The sequence below is a fragment of the Molothrus aeneus genome, chromosome 4 (genome assembly GCF_037042795.1).
Source record: "Molothrus aeneus isolate 106 chromosome 4, BPBGC_Maene_1.0, whole genome shotgun sequence".
Classification (NCBI taxonomy): domain Eukaryota; kingdom Metazoa; phylum Chordata; class Aves; order Passeriformes; family Icteridae; genus Molothrus; species Molothrus aeneus.
This window is the reverse complement of record NC_089649.1, coordinates 50,868,647-50,882,171: the sequence shown is the minus strand read 5'-3', so window position 1 is coordinate 50,882,171 and position 13,525 is coordinate 50,868,647. Positions and strand designations below refer to the sequence as shown.

Genomic DNA, 13,525 nt, shown 5'->3' with positions numbered 1-13,525 from the left:
TACTCTCCTATTCAGGGAGTTAACTGCTATCATACACTATGTTCATACAACACTCAACTCTGAAGAGTTGGAGTACAAGAGCACATTTACCATTACATGGCCCTTATGCTGTACTGCTGGTATTCTCAAACTTGACCAAATCAACTTTAAACAGGCTCACTCCTCAGTAACTTCTGCATTCTCCTCTACAACACCCATCCCTGCTTCTTCAGAGATTTCTGTCAGAACTCACTCTCATTCCTTCAAATGCATTTCAAAACTCCCTTAAGGTTTAACTACAGCTTCTCGACTGACCTTTCATTAAACACTTCAGAGCAAAGTTGGTACCCAGAGTACTATTTATCTCCTCCTCACATTTTCACTCAAGTATAGCATTTTCCATAAATAAGTATTGCCCAGGAAGTGCCAGTGACAACATTCTATTTCCCTATGAAATATTTCAGTGAAAGACATGCTTATTCACTGACAACCTGCTGCTCATTTGAACCTGTGCTTGGATGTAGGGACTATTTTTTTGCCCACCAGTATTACCACTTAATTTTTTGTCTGAGGTTGTTTGGGTTTGTTTTGTTGTTTGTTTCTCTATCCCCAATATTCTCTACATTAAAAGAGTCTGTATTATCGAGGACCTTCACAAGCTATTCTTTTTGTCCTGTCTTCTAAGCTCTAAAGAAACCATTTTCCAGTAACCTGCAGACCTCCTCAGTTCCTACCACATCAGTTTTTCTACCTTTATAAATAATTCTGCCTGCCACTACTATAAGGCTTTTCTAATTTTAAAAATATTCAAGCAATCAAGGCAATTGCTACACATACATGATTACCTCTACACAATGTCTATGAAAGGTAAGTATTCATTTCAAGCAAGGTCAAAATTCTTGCTGAATAACCACCTATGATGAAACCAGATGAGGTTCAACAAACCACATTAACAGGCCATCTACAAAGCTCAAGGTTCCATACTTCATTAAACAGTGCAAGTACCAAGTACTATTTTAACAAGTACATTGAACATCTGGATTTTTCCCAATTCCCTAAGACTGTACCACTAATAAAAAAAGTCTTTTTTTTCCCCTTGTTACTGTGCAGAATAACTTAGTTTTATCTTTGACCATCATTAAACTAAATATTTATTTAGATTAAATGTATCAATAAAAACAAAGAGCAACTATTCTTGCTTTGTTCTTTTGCCTTTTAAAAAAAATCACTTGTTCACAACCAATAAGAAAAGCAACACAATAATCCAGATCAGTCTACTTTTATACAAGCCAAAAGGTTCATTTCCCCAAACACTTCTGGAGAAAGCTGGATACCACAGAGATATATAGATCAGCTGAAAAGAAATTCCAGCAACAAGAGGAAGAAAGTTTCAAATTAAATTGAAAAATAGGTTGAAGCAATTAACTACCAAACTTCTACTGCCTTCTTGATGCCAAAAGGCTCTTTCAAACACTGCCACAGACATAGCCCTTGAGAAAGAGATTCTGACTTTTGAGTGAGTCCAAGCACATATTCTTGATTTTAAGTTTTCAGTTCCATAACAGTAAAAAAAAGAACAAATATCTATAAATTTTGTTAGGACCTTTTCTATCTGTATGTCTATATTCCTATTCCTGTAAAACACACTTATCTCAAGCCAACTGCTGTATCAATACCACTTCAATGCACTCAGCTTGACAGTTCCATCAAGCTGAAGAAGCAATTTATAGAAATTATAAGTAAACAAAATTCAAGCATTATGTCTCAAGGTTATAAAGGCATTGTTTTAGAATACACTGTTAAATCAAACCTGTGTGTACTTAAGACTCTTTTGATAAGAGTAACCTTGAGCCCATGGTTTTCAGGGATTTCACTAATAACCTTGACTGGTGTTCCCATGGTATCCCTGTGCAGAAAAATCTGATTACACCACTTGGAATTGCATAATAAACCTAAATATATGCTGTTTATTCCCCAGGAATTTGATAATTTACCTACTCTGGGATAAATGCTTTTTAAAATCCTTTTAATTAGGAAAGAATGGTGGGAAAAACTGTCAAAGGAAACAAAGCTTTGAGTAAAAGGATAAATAAGACAAATAAAACATTCACGTTATTTTGGAAAATTGAGCTAATTTGAATACCTGATGTGGTACAGCAGTATGCCAGGTCAACTACAAGGACAAGCAGAATAAGCACAATGTATCTATCTTAAGAGACATAAAAGACCCCAAGGAGGAAGAAAGGTATAGAAAAAAAACAGCTGAGCCACACTTCTAATGCAATACTGCAGCAAACAATCCCTTTTTGTTTTAAAAATGAATGGTATTTTTATAGGGAGGCAATGTTTATGTTCAGCAATAAACTTACAAAAAAAAATACTACCATACCTAAGGACAGTGTCCACTCTTCCAAAATAAGTATAATAAAACTCAAAGAGGGATTACAGAAGCCCTACTAAAATTGTATTATTTAAAAACCATGTTTTATCAAAACAGATTTGGATTCAAGTCTGTTAATTCAATCACAGGAATTACTGTGGCTAGTAAAGAACTCTACTCCAGAGACAAATAAAGAAGGCAGAAGACAGAAGGTACAGCTTCAGACAACCACTGCAGCAACCCACAAAATAAATGTTTGTTGAGAGGTAAAAGATCCTTTTAGTGACCAACACATCACACAGAGATTAGACATGGAAGGTTATACACCAGGTAAAACAAAAATCCCTGCAGCCAGCTGTCATTTCAAAGTATGCTGGTGAGCAGCTAAACTATATTGTAGGTACTTCCTTAACTTCCTCCCCTAAATCTACTGAATTCTCTTAAGCAAGGAAGCATTACCTCATTAAACCATATGCCTGTTTAAATCAACCTAAGCCACTACTCACCATCACCTCACTTTTCACCCTGCTCCTGACTCTATACAGTACTTGAGGCTAAACTTCTGAAGCATTTTTGGTTAGCTTGTTTGAGGAGAATGTAATTTGTCCTCCTCAATATTAGGTTTTATGGTCACACTTGAGTCTATCAAACAATCCACCCCACTAGAACATAACCCACCCCACTACACATATAATGACATATTTCTTCCATTACCTGTCTCTGAAATATAAACAACAGGATCCCGCTTTAGAACTTTACCAGGTTTAGAAGCAGCTGCTTTTTTCTCAGGTGACTTCTTGGATTTTTTCACTGACTGCACCTCCTCTTCTGAATCTGTGTTTTGACCACAACATAAATGTAGACTTCCTCCACATACGCACAGGGTTTAATAGATCACATAACAGTCAACATGTGTTCACATACATTCAGCTGAAAGACTCCATATTCCTACCATATGGTAGGAAGGTCAGAGCACAGCTTCCCTTTTCACCTAGCACATAAGTGACTAAATGAAAATTTGGTCAGAACTCAGTCTTGACAGTGATTTTTGTTTACATAACAATAAATGCTTTGTTATTAATTTCAGTAACTGCTATATCTATACAGCAATCTTTCTGAAAATGAATGCAACCTTCAAAAATACCACAGCAATTTCCTTTAAAAAAAAAAAAAAACAAACACCCAAAATGAAACAAAACAAACAAAAAAAATTTTAAAAAACCCAACATCAAACCCACAAAAAATATACTATTATGCTGATGTGCTCCAGTAAATGGAAACCTATTCCAAAAACTAACAACAAGCAAAAAACAAAAAACTACAGAGGTGGTACGCTGATTTTTCTGGAGAATACTGGTGAATTGCCACTCATATCACCAACCATTCTGCATATCCCAAAAGCTGTGGAGATGACAGATTTATACTACTGTGGATTATGGATCCCAGCATCCACATGAATAAATAGGAGAAACTGAAGAAGCAGAGACAACTAACAGGTGTTAGAGAGGGCTAACCTTCAGTCTCTCTCTTTCCATGATAAACACAAATATATTGTAATTATATCTAAAGCAGAGTGATTATAGTCAATTGACTTGTATACTGGCACCCTACACAAAACAAAACAAACGAAACCACCATCAACACCACCACCAAAAACCGCCAACAAAAAACAGTTTTCCCTTTTGAAGAGCTTAGAGCACTGTTTCTCTTTTTCTGTCCTACTACTAAAGGATTAGAACTTGTCAAATCTCCACACAATATCAGTACTTCAAAGGTATCAGCAATATATTAATTTTGTACTCCTACTACTCCTCACTGCTGAACAGGAACTGTTTATAAAACTCAACCCACAAAAACTTTCAGATGTACAATTTACCTAATCAACCTTGCATGCTGATGCAAGAAATACAAAGGAATATTCAGAAACAACTGTGAACACTACCTGAATCATAGATTATTCTTCTCTTCTTTTTTGTCCGCTTCTGTTTGGAATCATCTTCACTGGATGAACTATTCACCTAAGTGCAACAGTTCATTAGTTCAACCATTAAACAGATCCTCTCAGCTTTTAGTCAGTCATACATTCAAATCCACGAGCTTCAAACAAATTCTAACAGAAATTATTTGTTTTCCAATATCACATTTACAAACGGTCTTGTGCTAACTCCTGCTTTGGAGGGGAAAAGATGCAGCACAGAGAAAATAAGTTCACATTGAAATTACGTATTCAGAACACTTATTTAAGTAGCATTTCACTACTAAACTGTTGTGTTTCACATTACACATTCCATCCTATTGGAAATTTTCCCACTCTTTAAGTGATTTTTAAACTACCTATAGCCATTGCTCTTTTTTATACAGCTCAGAAGATTAACATGTAAAGTAGTCTGAAACCAGAACCCAATCTAGTTTTATCTGTCATTTTAAAGAATTTGGTCTTTGCAGCAGGTTTAGAGAAGTGATCCCAACAAAGACAGTGTTCATGTTTCCTGCACAGGTGTTACAAAAACTGGTCACACAATAGGCACCACACAACAGACTTTCACCTCATTTGTAAGCATGTCACATTTATGATATGCCTACATCTACTGGGCACAAACCTTGGGTTCATTAATAAAAATTACATTAGCAAACCTACTTAAGAGAACTGTGGCCAATAGGCAGAATAACTTCAAACATATCAGACTGTTCTTATGTGAGCACCTAACTGTAACAATTTCTACCTACCTTTGTCCTACAAACCAAAATTTTAAATCAGCAATTTTCTTCACCACCTACAAAGTTTTACTGCTAGAAGTTAATTTTAAGTGGCAGTTTCCTCCCATGACTATAAAAACAATTGACATAGTCTGTTATTTTAGTATATGAGAAGAACCATGACTTTAAAAAATGCTAGATACACAAATAATCCAGCATCAGTGAAACCAAGCACTTCATAAATATGAAAAGCAAAACTAACCTTAGTCTCCTTTTCCCTTTTCTTCCCACTTGAGGGTCCTTCACCATTTCTAATTTTTTCATTCTTTTTCACAGTCTCACACTCTTGTCGCTTTCCAGGAGGTATAACACCAAAGAATTTCCGGATATCCTAAAAGGGAAAAGAGATTTATAAACTTTTAAATACAGACAGCTCTTCACACTATAAAATAGCAATGCACTGAAGTTACCTTCTCAGCCATTACATTTATTGCAATCAATAAATTTTTTACCATTACATTTATTGATTTTGAAATTTTGTTTACAGTTCAGAAAATAAAGCCCAGATAGTAGAAGCAGACACCCACACCACCTGACTCCAGTCTTTGAATCATGAAAAAAAATTTACTTCTTCCTTAGTTGGGCATCTTCACCAATACACACTGCAGGACAAACTTCCAGCAGCAATGAAATACAATGACTTAAGACAGATGTATAATTAATTTTTTTTTTCTGTTTAACTATCACAAACCTCAACCAAACTCTTTCTATAGTTGAAATTTTTAACACAGCTATGAAGTAGTGTCCCATGTGGAAAGAAAGGACCAGGAGCTTGAAACAGTGAAGTAATGGCACCTACTGCATTCTACACCTTCTCATAAATATTTTAAACAGTAACTTACATCTCACTAAAAAACTAGCCAGCAAGAAACTTATAAAATTTAAATAAAGAAAAATAACACCAAGATCTATTTTGTTACCTTACTGTAGTACCTGACCACAATACAGCCAAAACAAGTTTTCTAAGCATGTAAAATTAGCAGCTGGAGCCTAAATTTTAGAAAATCAATATTGTACACACGAAATCACACCTAACTACTCTTTTAAAAATCTGGCAATGCAGTTTCATGAAAAGAACTTGAGGAAAGAGGTACCTGGTTGGTATCACCACCTCCAGGGTTAGCAGCCATTTTAGAGCAAGGCAGTACCTCCTGTGGCCTAAATCCCAGCCAGCAGGTAAAGGCTGGGGCTCAGGACTCCCCTGGACACAGCTGGGAGCTATTCCCCACCACAGAGCTCAGCTGGCACTTCCTTATCATTACAGGCAACCACAAGTAAAGCAGAACATTCTCAGGAAACTGGCATCAAGTCTGATTGATAATAAGGGGTCCTTGAGGTGCTTCTTCTAACAGTCAACTCCTATCAGTTCGGATTTAGGGCTTAAAATCAATGGAACACATAATTTGAAAGCATAAACAAAAGATGGGGCATGTATAGATTCATTCAGTGCACTTAAAACAATTTTCTAGAATTGGAAATATTGTTTCCTGTAAAAATTTAGGCTCTTTGTGTTTTAACTGCATATATTAATATGGATTCAACAAATGGTAGATTGAAAATAATTCTTCTTTAACGTGACTTCACACTTTTCTATCCATGGAATTCATGCCTTGAAGCATAGGTTTTCAACACTCTACTATTTTACATATATTCCTACAATGTAAATGCAGTACTATATAAACTCCAAAATTTTGACAGCCAATACCTATAGCTAAGAGGTCTGAAGAAAGCATCTATTTAAAAAGTCTCCAAGCAGATAGTTGGACTTAATTACTCAATTACACTCATTATTACTGACTTCCTTTTAGGCTTAAGGTAACATAGGCAAGAGAAAAACAAGTATCATTAGATCTTTTATGTAGTAAAATAATTTAAATGCTTCATACAACATTGCAAAATAAAGTGACTTTAAAGTTCTCTTTTTTTAATAGTTGTTACTTTAAATCTTAAAATATTTGAGAATTTTAGATCAAGGTTCTATTCATTCTCCTGTTTTCACTAAAAACTGTCAACTAAGTGAAGTGCTCTGCAAATATACCTTGTTCTGCCAACCTCTGTGCTACCTGGAAATTGTTATGAGAGGGAACATGGATATATCCCAAAATTACAGTCATCAAGCTTGTACACCTTATAAGTGATAGCAGGGAATATGTATTACATTGGCTAGCCCAGCTTAAAACCACATGTCTGCTTTAATTTATTTCTAAAGCTTTTAAAGCCTTTTCTCCAAAGGCTTCTTAGCAAATTTATTAATCACTGTTTTTCCTCTAACTTGATCTTGAGTTTGGATTCCAGTTCTGGAATCAGTTTTAAAGTGTAGATAATTCTGGCAGAAGCTTTCCAGAACCTTTTGGTGTTTTGAGAACAGGCAATAATATTCTTTAAGATTTATACAAGTTTTTTGAAATGCAAAATTAAAATACACAGCCCTAAGCTACAAAGGAAGATTGACATCTATGCACAGCCTTCTTCAATATTCTGTTATAAATTCACCAATCTTCTTCAGCTATCCTGCCCCTCAGAGGAAAAGGTACCTTTGCTTACATAACACAGTGAATAGAGAACTGCTTGGGAGAAAAGTATGCCCCAGGGTAACAACAAAGTTACCTTTCAGTGAAGCTTTTACCCAGGAATCATGAAACAGATTTTTCATGCTTTTTATAAAGGCATGCCAGATTAATTATTAATTTACTGCATAACTAATTGCAGAAATCAAGCCACCTAAGTATCTATCATACCAGCTTAGATCCTAGATGGGACCACTTTCCTCCCTCCTGGGCTTTAACACACTAACATCTATATAACACACTCTGACTGACCTTCCTATTGGTATATTATGCCATCCATATGTATATAGGGCCACCAGCTGGAAAATCTCTATGTTCATATTTACCTATGCTTGTTGCAACAAGGAAAGGCTGCAACTGCCAAGTTTCCTCCCAGGACATGCCCCCAAAACCCACAGCAATGTGTCCTGTGTATCCTGGAGATACTCACCAGCACAGCTGTTCCCTTGCCCAAGAGGCTAAAATTAAAATAGGCTAAAATTTAGGTGTGGCTCCCCAGGGCTGCTTCAGCACAGCACCAGCAAGGAAGAGCTTTGAGCAGTTCCACCCAGGTAGGAGCTGTAACTAAGAATGTCTGATCACTCTCACTCAGTTAGGGGGTGAGTTATGCCTGGCATCTGAAAGGCCTAAAAGCTGCTCAGCTGTCTTAGAGCTGTATGGCTGTGCCATCCAGTCCTTGCCTGTTCTGCCTACTGCTTCAAATCCTTCATCTTACACTGTAACAGAACACCATAGTCATTAATCATGCCAGGCTGCAAGTTCTCTCTTGGAAGATTTGTATCTGTCTCTTTTACTGGGGAGAGCAACACAAACAGAAACTGAAACCTAGGTAGGACAAAGACTGGCAACTCCAAGAGTGTTTTTACAAGACTAGTGTTTAGTAAGGCAAAATATTTTCCAAAGTAACATCATATAATCCAGTCTGCACCTCAAAATACAAGATAGAAAACTGAACATCACCAACCTAGCTCAATGACTGCAGTAGAAAGTAATGCACCTTACTTCAGGTACTCTGTGTCTCAATGAGGGCCTTCTATCAAAACAATCATATTTCTTTCCAGTATGCCTATTTCAGTGCAAGTTTTGCTCACATATCAGCTCTAACACTTGGTGCTCCCAGAAGTACACTAACTAAAATCAGATTTATACTCTCACTTCAGTGAAACCAGTAACACCTGCTTGGGTAACTACACTTAATGAACAGTTACTGAGTGTGGTAACAGCAGCAGTTTTACAAGCACTATCACTGTTGTAAGTGATGCTGCAGCTCCAGCCAGGAGTGTCCCTCCCAGAAGGGGAAACTCAAGAAACCCCTACTCCTGGGCACTCATTCCCTCAGGTGTACTGCTGTAGTCAGCTGCTTGAGAACTGGGTCATGGCACTAATCTGGGTGAAAAAATAAATCCCTTCTAAGGCAAACCAGTTTGTTGTGTAACTCTGCACACATCAGTTCAGGACAGCTGAGAATATGCTGCAGAATCAAGCTAACAGGGGCTACTTACACCTGGCACTACAGCAGGAAAGTGTGCAAGGGTGTGACATTGACTTGCAATATTCTCATGCTGTCACTGCACAAGCAGAACCATTACCAACATCACTGTGCTCCTGCCTCCATTTCCACAGCTGCAGCAGAGATGGCTGAGCAGCCACTTCAGCACTGAAAAGGGAATGGCATGAGGCAACTTTTATACTCCCAAAAATGATGGTTGTCTTTGTCCCTTCTAGGACAGGCCCAGACACTGTGAGATGTGTGACATTCAGAAGATCACACAGAGGGAGAATGCCTTTGTCCTGGGAAGGTGGGAAAGGAGGAAGCAAGCCTTTCAAGAAGATCAGTTTTCTAAAAAGGTTAATAGTAACATGGGACAGGCAGATATCTTACAAAAATTGGAAGTCATCAGCTAGCCCAAAACAAACCATGAAAGTATCAGTTAATAGTGCCAGGAGTCTTAGTGCTGGCAGACCTCTGTCAGTACAGCAGAAGACTCAGATTGTAGCACCCACCATTGCAGAGCAGCAGGTGTAAGCTATAAACAAACTTAAACTCTTTGGAGAGTCCAGAACTAGAGTTGCACCTTAACTTGCAAAATAACACCTGTAGTTAAGCCAGTAAAAGATGTGCACAGAGACTCCATCAGAATAAAAGCAAAGTTATTTGAGCCAGGAATGAAAAGGGGATACCATCTTACAGTGACTGCATAGGTGAGCAGCACTTTGGAAAGCACAGGAACGCTATATGTTTATGCTTAAAATCTCTTTACATCCTACTGAGGGCTGCATCGTTATCGATAAACACTTGTTTACTTCCAGGTTTCAAGCTCTGTTTTCCCCCATCGAATTGCTTTTCTGCAAATACTGTGCACCCTCCAGCTCGCCATCAGCAACGCCTCGCGTTGGAATTAAGGAAGAGGTCACACTCCGGCACACGGCCTTTACAGCAGGTTTGCTCATCCGCATTCCTTCCCCGGACGAGCGCACGCTCCGCGCCTTGCACCCCACCCGCTTTCGGGGAAAGGGAAACTGGACAGGCTCAGCCGCATTCCCCTCCGGGCAAGGGCATTTCCCCGGGCACGGGTTCGCGTTCCTGGCACGGGTGGAAGCCTCGGCCGCTGGGGCGGGAGCGCGGCGGGGCGGCCTTTCCGCGCGGGGCTGCGCGCCCGGGGCCGCCCGGGGGCTCGCTCAGCCCGCGCCGGGCCCCGACGGCCCCACGGCCGCCCCCGGCCCCGCGAGACCCTGCGTGCCGCCCCAGCCCCGCTCACCCCCGGCCCGGCGGGGAGCCCCTCACCATGGCGGTGGCGGTGCGGTCCCCGTGCCCGGCGGGACGGTCCCCGTGCCTAGCGGGACGCTCCCGGCTCCATGCTCCCGCCTTCGCGCCAACTCCCGCCGCCCGGCGCGCGGCGCTGCCGTCACGGCCGCGACGGGCGGGGCTGCGGGGCGGGCCCCGGGCCGGGGCCATGGCGGAGCCCCCGGGGCCGCCCGCCCGCCTCCGGCGCGCTCCCGCACCCGTCCCGTCCCGTCCCGTCCCGTCCCGTCCCGTCCCGTCCCGCTGGGCCCCGTGCCCGTTCGTGCGCGGGCCGCAGCGGCCCCTCCGTGCGGCGGGGGTTTAACCGGCCCCGGGCGCTGCCCTGGCGGGAACCGGAGCGCTGCAGCAGCGGGGGCAGCTCCTCAAAATGGAGCCGCCCGCTCGAGCACGTCCTGCTGAGCAGGCGAGCCCGCGGGCTGAAAACAGACAGGAGGGCAGTGCCAGGCCTCCATGGCTCCCGCCTCTCTCCAGGGCACTGAGGCACACACAGCGCCCAGAACAGGCGGGCAGCCAGCCCGGGCCGGCGCAGCTCTGAAGGGCATGTCCCGGTCATAGACTGGTCATAAACGTGGGACAGTCCCCTGCTGCTGGCTGCCGAAGCGCCTGCTTCCTCTAATGGTGTTTGATCCCATGCACTCAGGCTGGGGAGAACTCGGAAGTTGAGTCCAAGAGAAACCAGGGAATTAATTAACGTTGTGTTTCTGCCACTGACTGCTTAATTTTCTAATTAATTTCTAATGAAATCTTGTCTATTTTCTTTCACTGAACACACTTGCTAAACACTGGAAGGGGATAGATTTGTTCAAGCCAAATAAAAACGACTACACTCTGAAATATTGTCTGATGTTTAGATTCTGCCAATCTACTGAATTGCTAATAGTTGTTGGGCTTGGAGAAGAATGAGAAAGACAAACTGAATTTGTGACATTACAAATGCTACCAGTGATTTGGGAGACCCTTCATCAAAGAGGAAAAAAAGAAACAACCAGAGTACAAGCTCAATTGGTAGTTGTCTCATACTGCAATTGCTAATGCTGTCACTTGTGTTCCCTCTGTGTTCACTGCCTGCTTGGTGGCATGGTCTTATTTCACACATCTGTTAATGATACTTATTACCATTCCTGTTTAATTCTTGAAATTGGACTTATGGTAACTGTAAGATCCTGTTTGTACAGAAACTGCTGCCTTTCCTTTATGAACACACATGGTTAGGTGGGCCCGCGTACTTTTAGCATTAGCATAGCTCGTGATTTTGGGTTTCTGCATAAGGAGCACAGTGAGTGAGTAAACACAGACCCACAGCACAGGCTGTGCTTTTTGGCCAGTTTAGCAAGTTACTCCATATGCACTCAACATAATAGCTATGCAAACAAAACCGATACTGCTTTAGAAAAACATCTCCAGTGATAAGTTTGTATTTACATATTTAATTCTCGTTATGCAACTTTGAAAGCTGTGCCTATTCCTGATACCAGAACTAAAGATCAGTTAAAATGGCTGGCGTTTGTGAGAGCCAAAACTGTTCAAATAATGCTCAAAGAGTTATTGCAGGTGGTTATCTCTGTTTGTGGTTGATAAAGCTACCTGGAGTAACATCCAGCGGAGGAGTATCTGTTTGTGGGTTTGTGACATCTTCATGTTTCTTGGAAGGCAAGAGTTTAATCCTTCATGGAGACATCAGCCTGAACACCTGGGATGCCTGCCATTCACTCCTGGCTGTGGTGGGGAGACACAGGATACCTCTGTTCCTATGTACATGCCTATGGAACCGGTGGAAGAGGGAAAAACCTTGCCCCACCACAGGAAAGAAAACTGAATACTCATTATTATGTATTATGATGTGCTTTGCAAGATAAAATCAAGGCAAAAATCCCTTGAGTCTATAATTGATCATGGGTAGTATTTTAAAGGCCTATTACCCAACTAAAATTACAGCTTTTTAAAAAGTAGCTAAAGTACACTTGATTGCACCACTCTATTTACAACAATGACAAAATTTTTTTGCAAAATTAGTATTGTTTTCTACCTTGCTGAAACTCACAGACAAATTTGGCTTTTTATGTTGGGGGGTTTTTTTCCAAAATACATTGTAAAAAGTGAGATATTAAGCCTTGAACTTGAGGTTTTTTTCCCCTATATAATAAGCCCAGACCTTCTGTTAATATTATTAGTGAAAGCTTTGTCTTGCTTATTGAGAGAGGAGATTTTTAATAAGAAAATTGCATTTTCTTCTATTGAGAAATAAAAAAGTCTGTTTTCTTTTTGTTAATATCTTGTTTATTTCCACATTCTTCTATATTGCAATGTTGATACTCTTGGAATTGAAACCAACTTTTAAAGTGAATAAGGAATATTTTTCTTACTAGACTCTCTAGTAAAGAAAATAAAAATTTTCAGGCATTGTAGAAACAGAAATTAGCATTTTGTTAGAGACGAACAATTCCAAAAATTCTTCATAAAGCTGTGGTGTAGTTTCTATTGGCATTAGGCTTTCTGTAGTATCCATCACAATGATGTGTCTTTAGAAAGACTTGATCCCATGTCAAACAGTTTTTGCTGTATAAGGTAAAGATAAGGGATTTGCATGATGCTGTTGTGGATGATTACATAAGTTGTGCTTCTTTGAGCACCCAACAGTAGTAGATCTGAGCAGCTGATGTTTATGTAAACATTACACTTCTTCTGAGTGAACTTTGTCTTTGGGTCTTTTTCTTCATTTACTTATCTAGGCCGAATGAATGTGTCAACTCAGATACTCAGTCTTACATTCAAAACTCTATCCTTTCAACTAATGTGTTCAGCATTTCTATAGATCAAACCCCAGATTTTCAAGCCAACCCCCAAAACAAGGAGAGTACATATTCAAGAATCAAGTGAAAAAGTGTTTTCTTCATTTGAATCAGATGCCTTGGCAAAGGCAAAGAAAAAAAGGAAAACTGATAAGTAAGAATTGAACTGAATAATCATTAGGCTTCCTAACTATTGAATCTGTATCAGCAAGTGCCCTGGAGATTTCAGCTTCTCCCAGTCTTGATTCAT

At 40.1% G+C, this 13,525-nt stretch overlaps 1 protein-coding gene across 2 annotated transcripts in view; it reads right to left on the bottom strand.

The window, feature by feature from the left end:
* The window catches only part of RFC1 (replication factor C subunit 1), a 37,137-nt gene extending 26,498 nt beyond the window's left edge, over positions 1 to 10,639 (bottom strand). The window contains exons 1-4 of one of the 2 annotated variants that reach the window (XM_066548499.1): positions 10,469 to 10,639; positions 5,319 to 5,447; positions 4,302 to 4,377; positions 3,074 to 3,193 (exon numbers count right to left, since the gene is read on the bottom strand). In XM_066548499.1, coding sequence (XP_066404596.1) covers positions 3,074 to 3,193; positions 4,302 to 4,377; positions 5,319 to 5,447; positions 10,469 to 10,639 — 496 coding nt within the window. The remainder of the gene's footprint in view (positions 1 to 3,073; positions 3,194 to 4,301; positions 4,378 to 5,318; positions 5,448 to 10,468) is intronic. The other variant, XM_066548501.1, reaches the window with a different exon arrangement.
* Between the last annotated feature and the right edge of the window lie 2,886 nt (positions 10,640 to 13,525).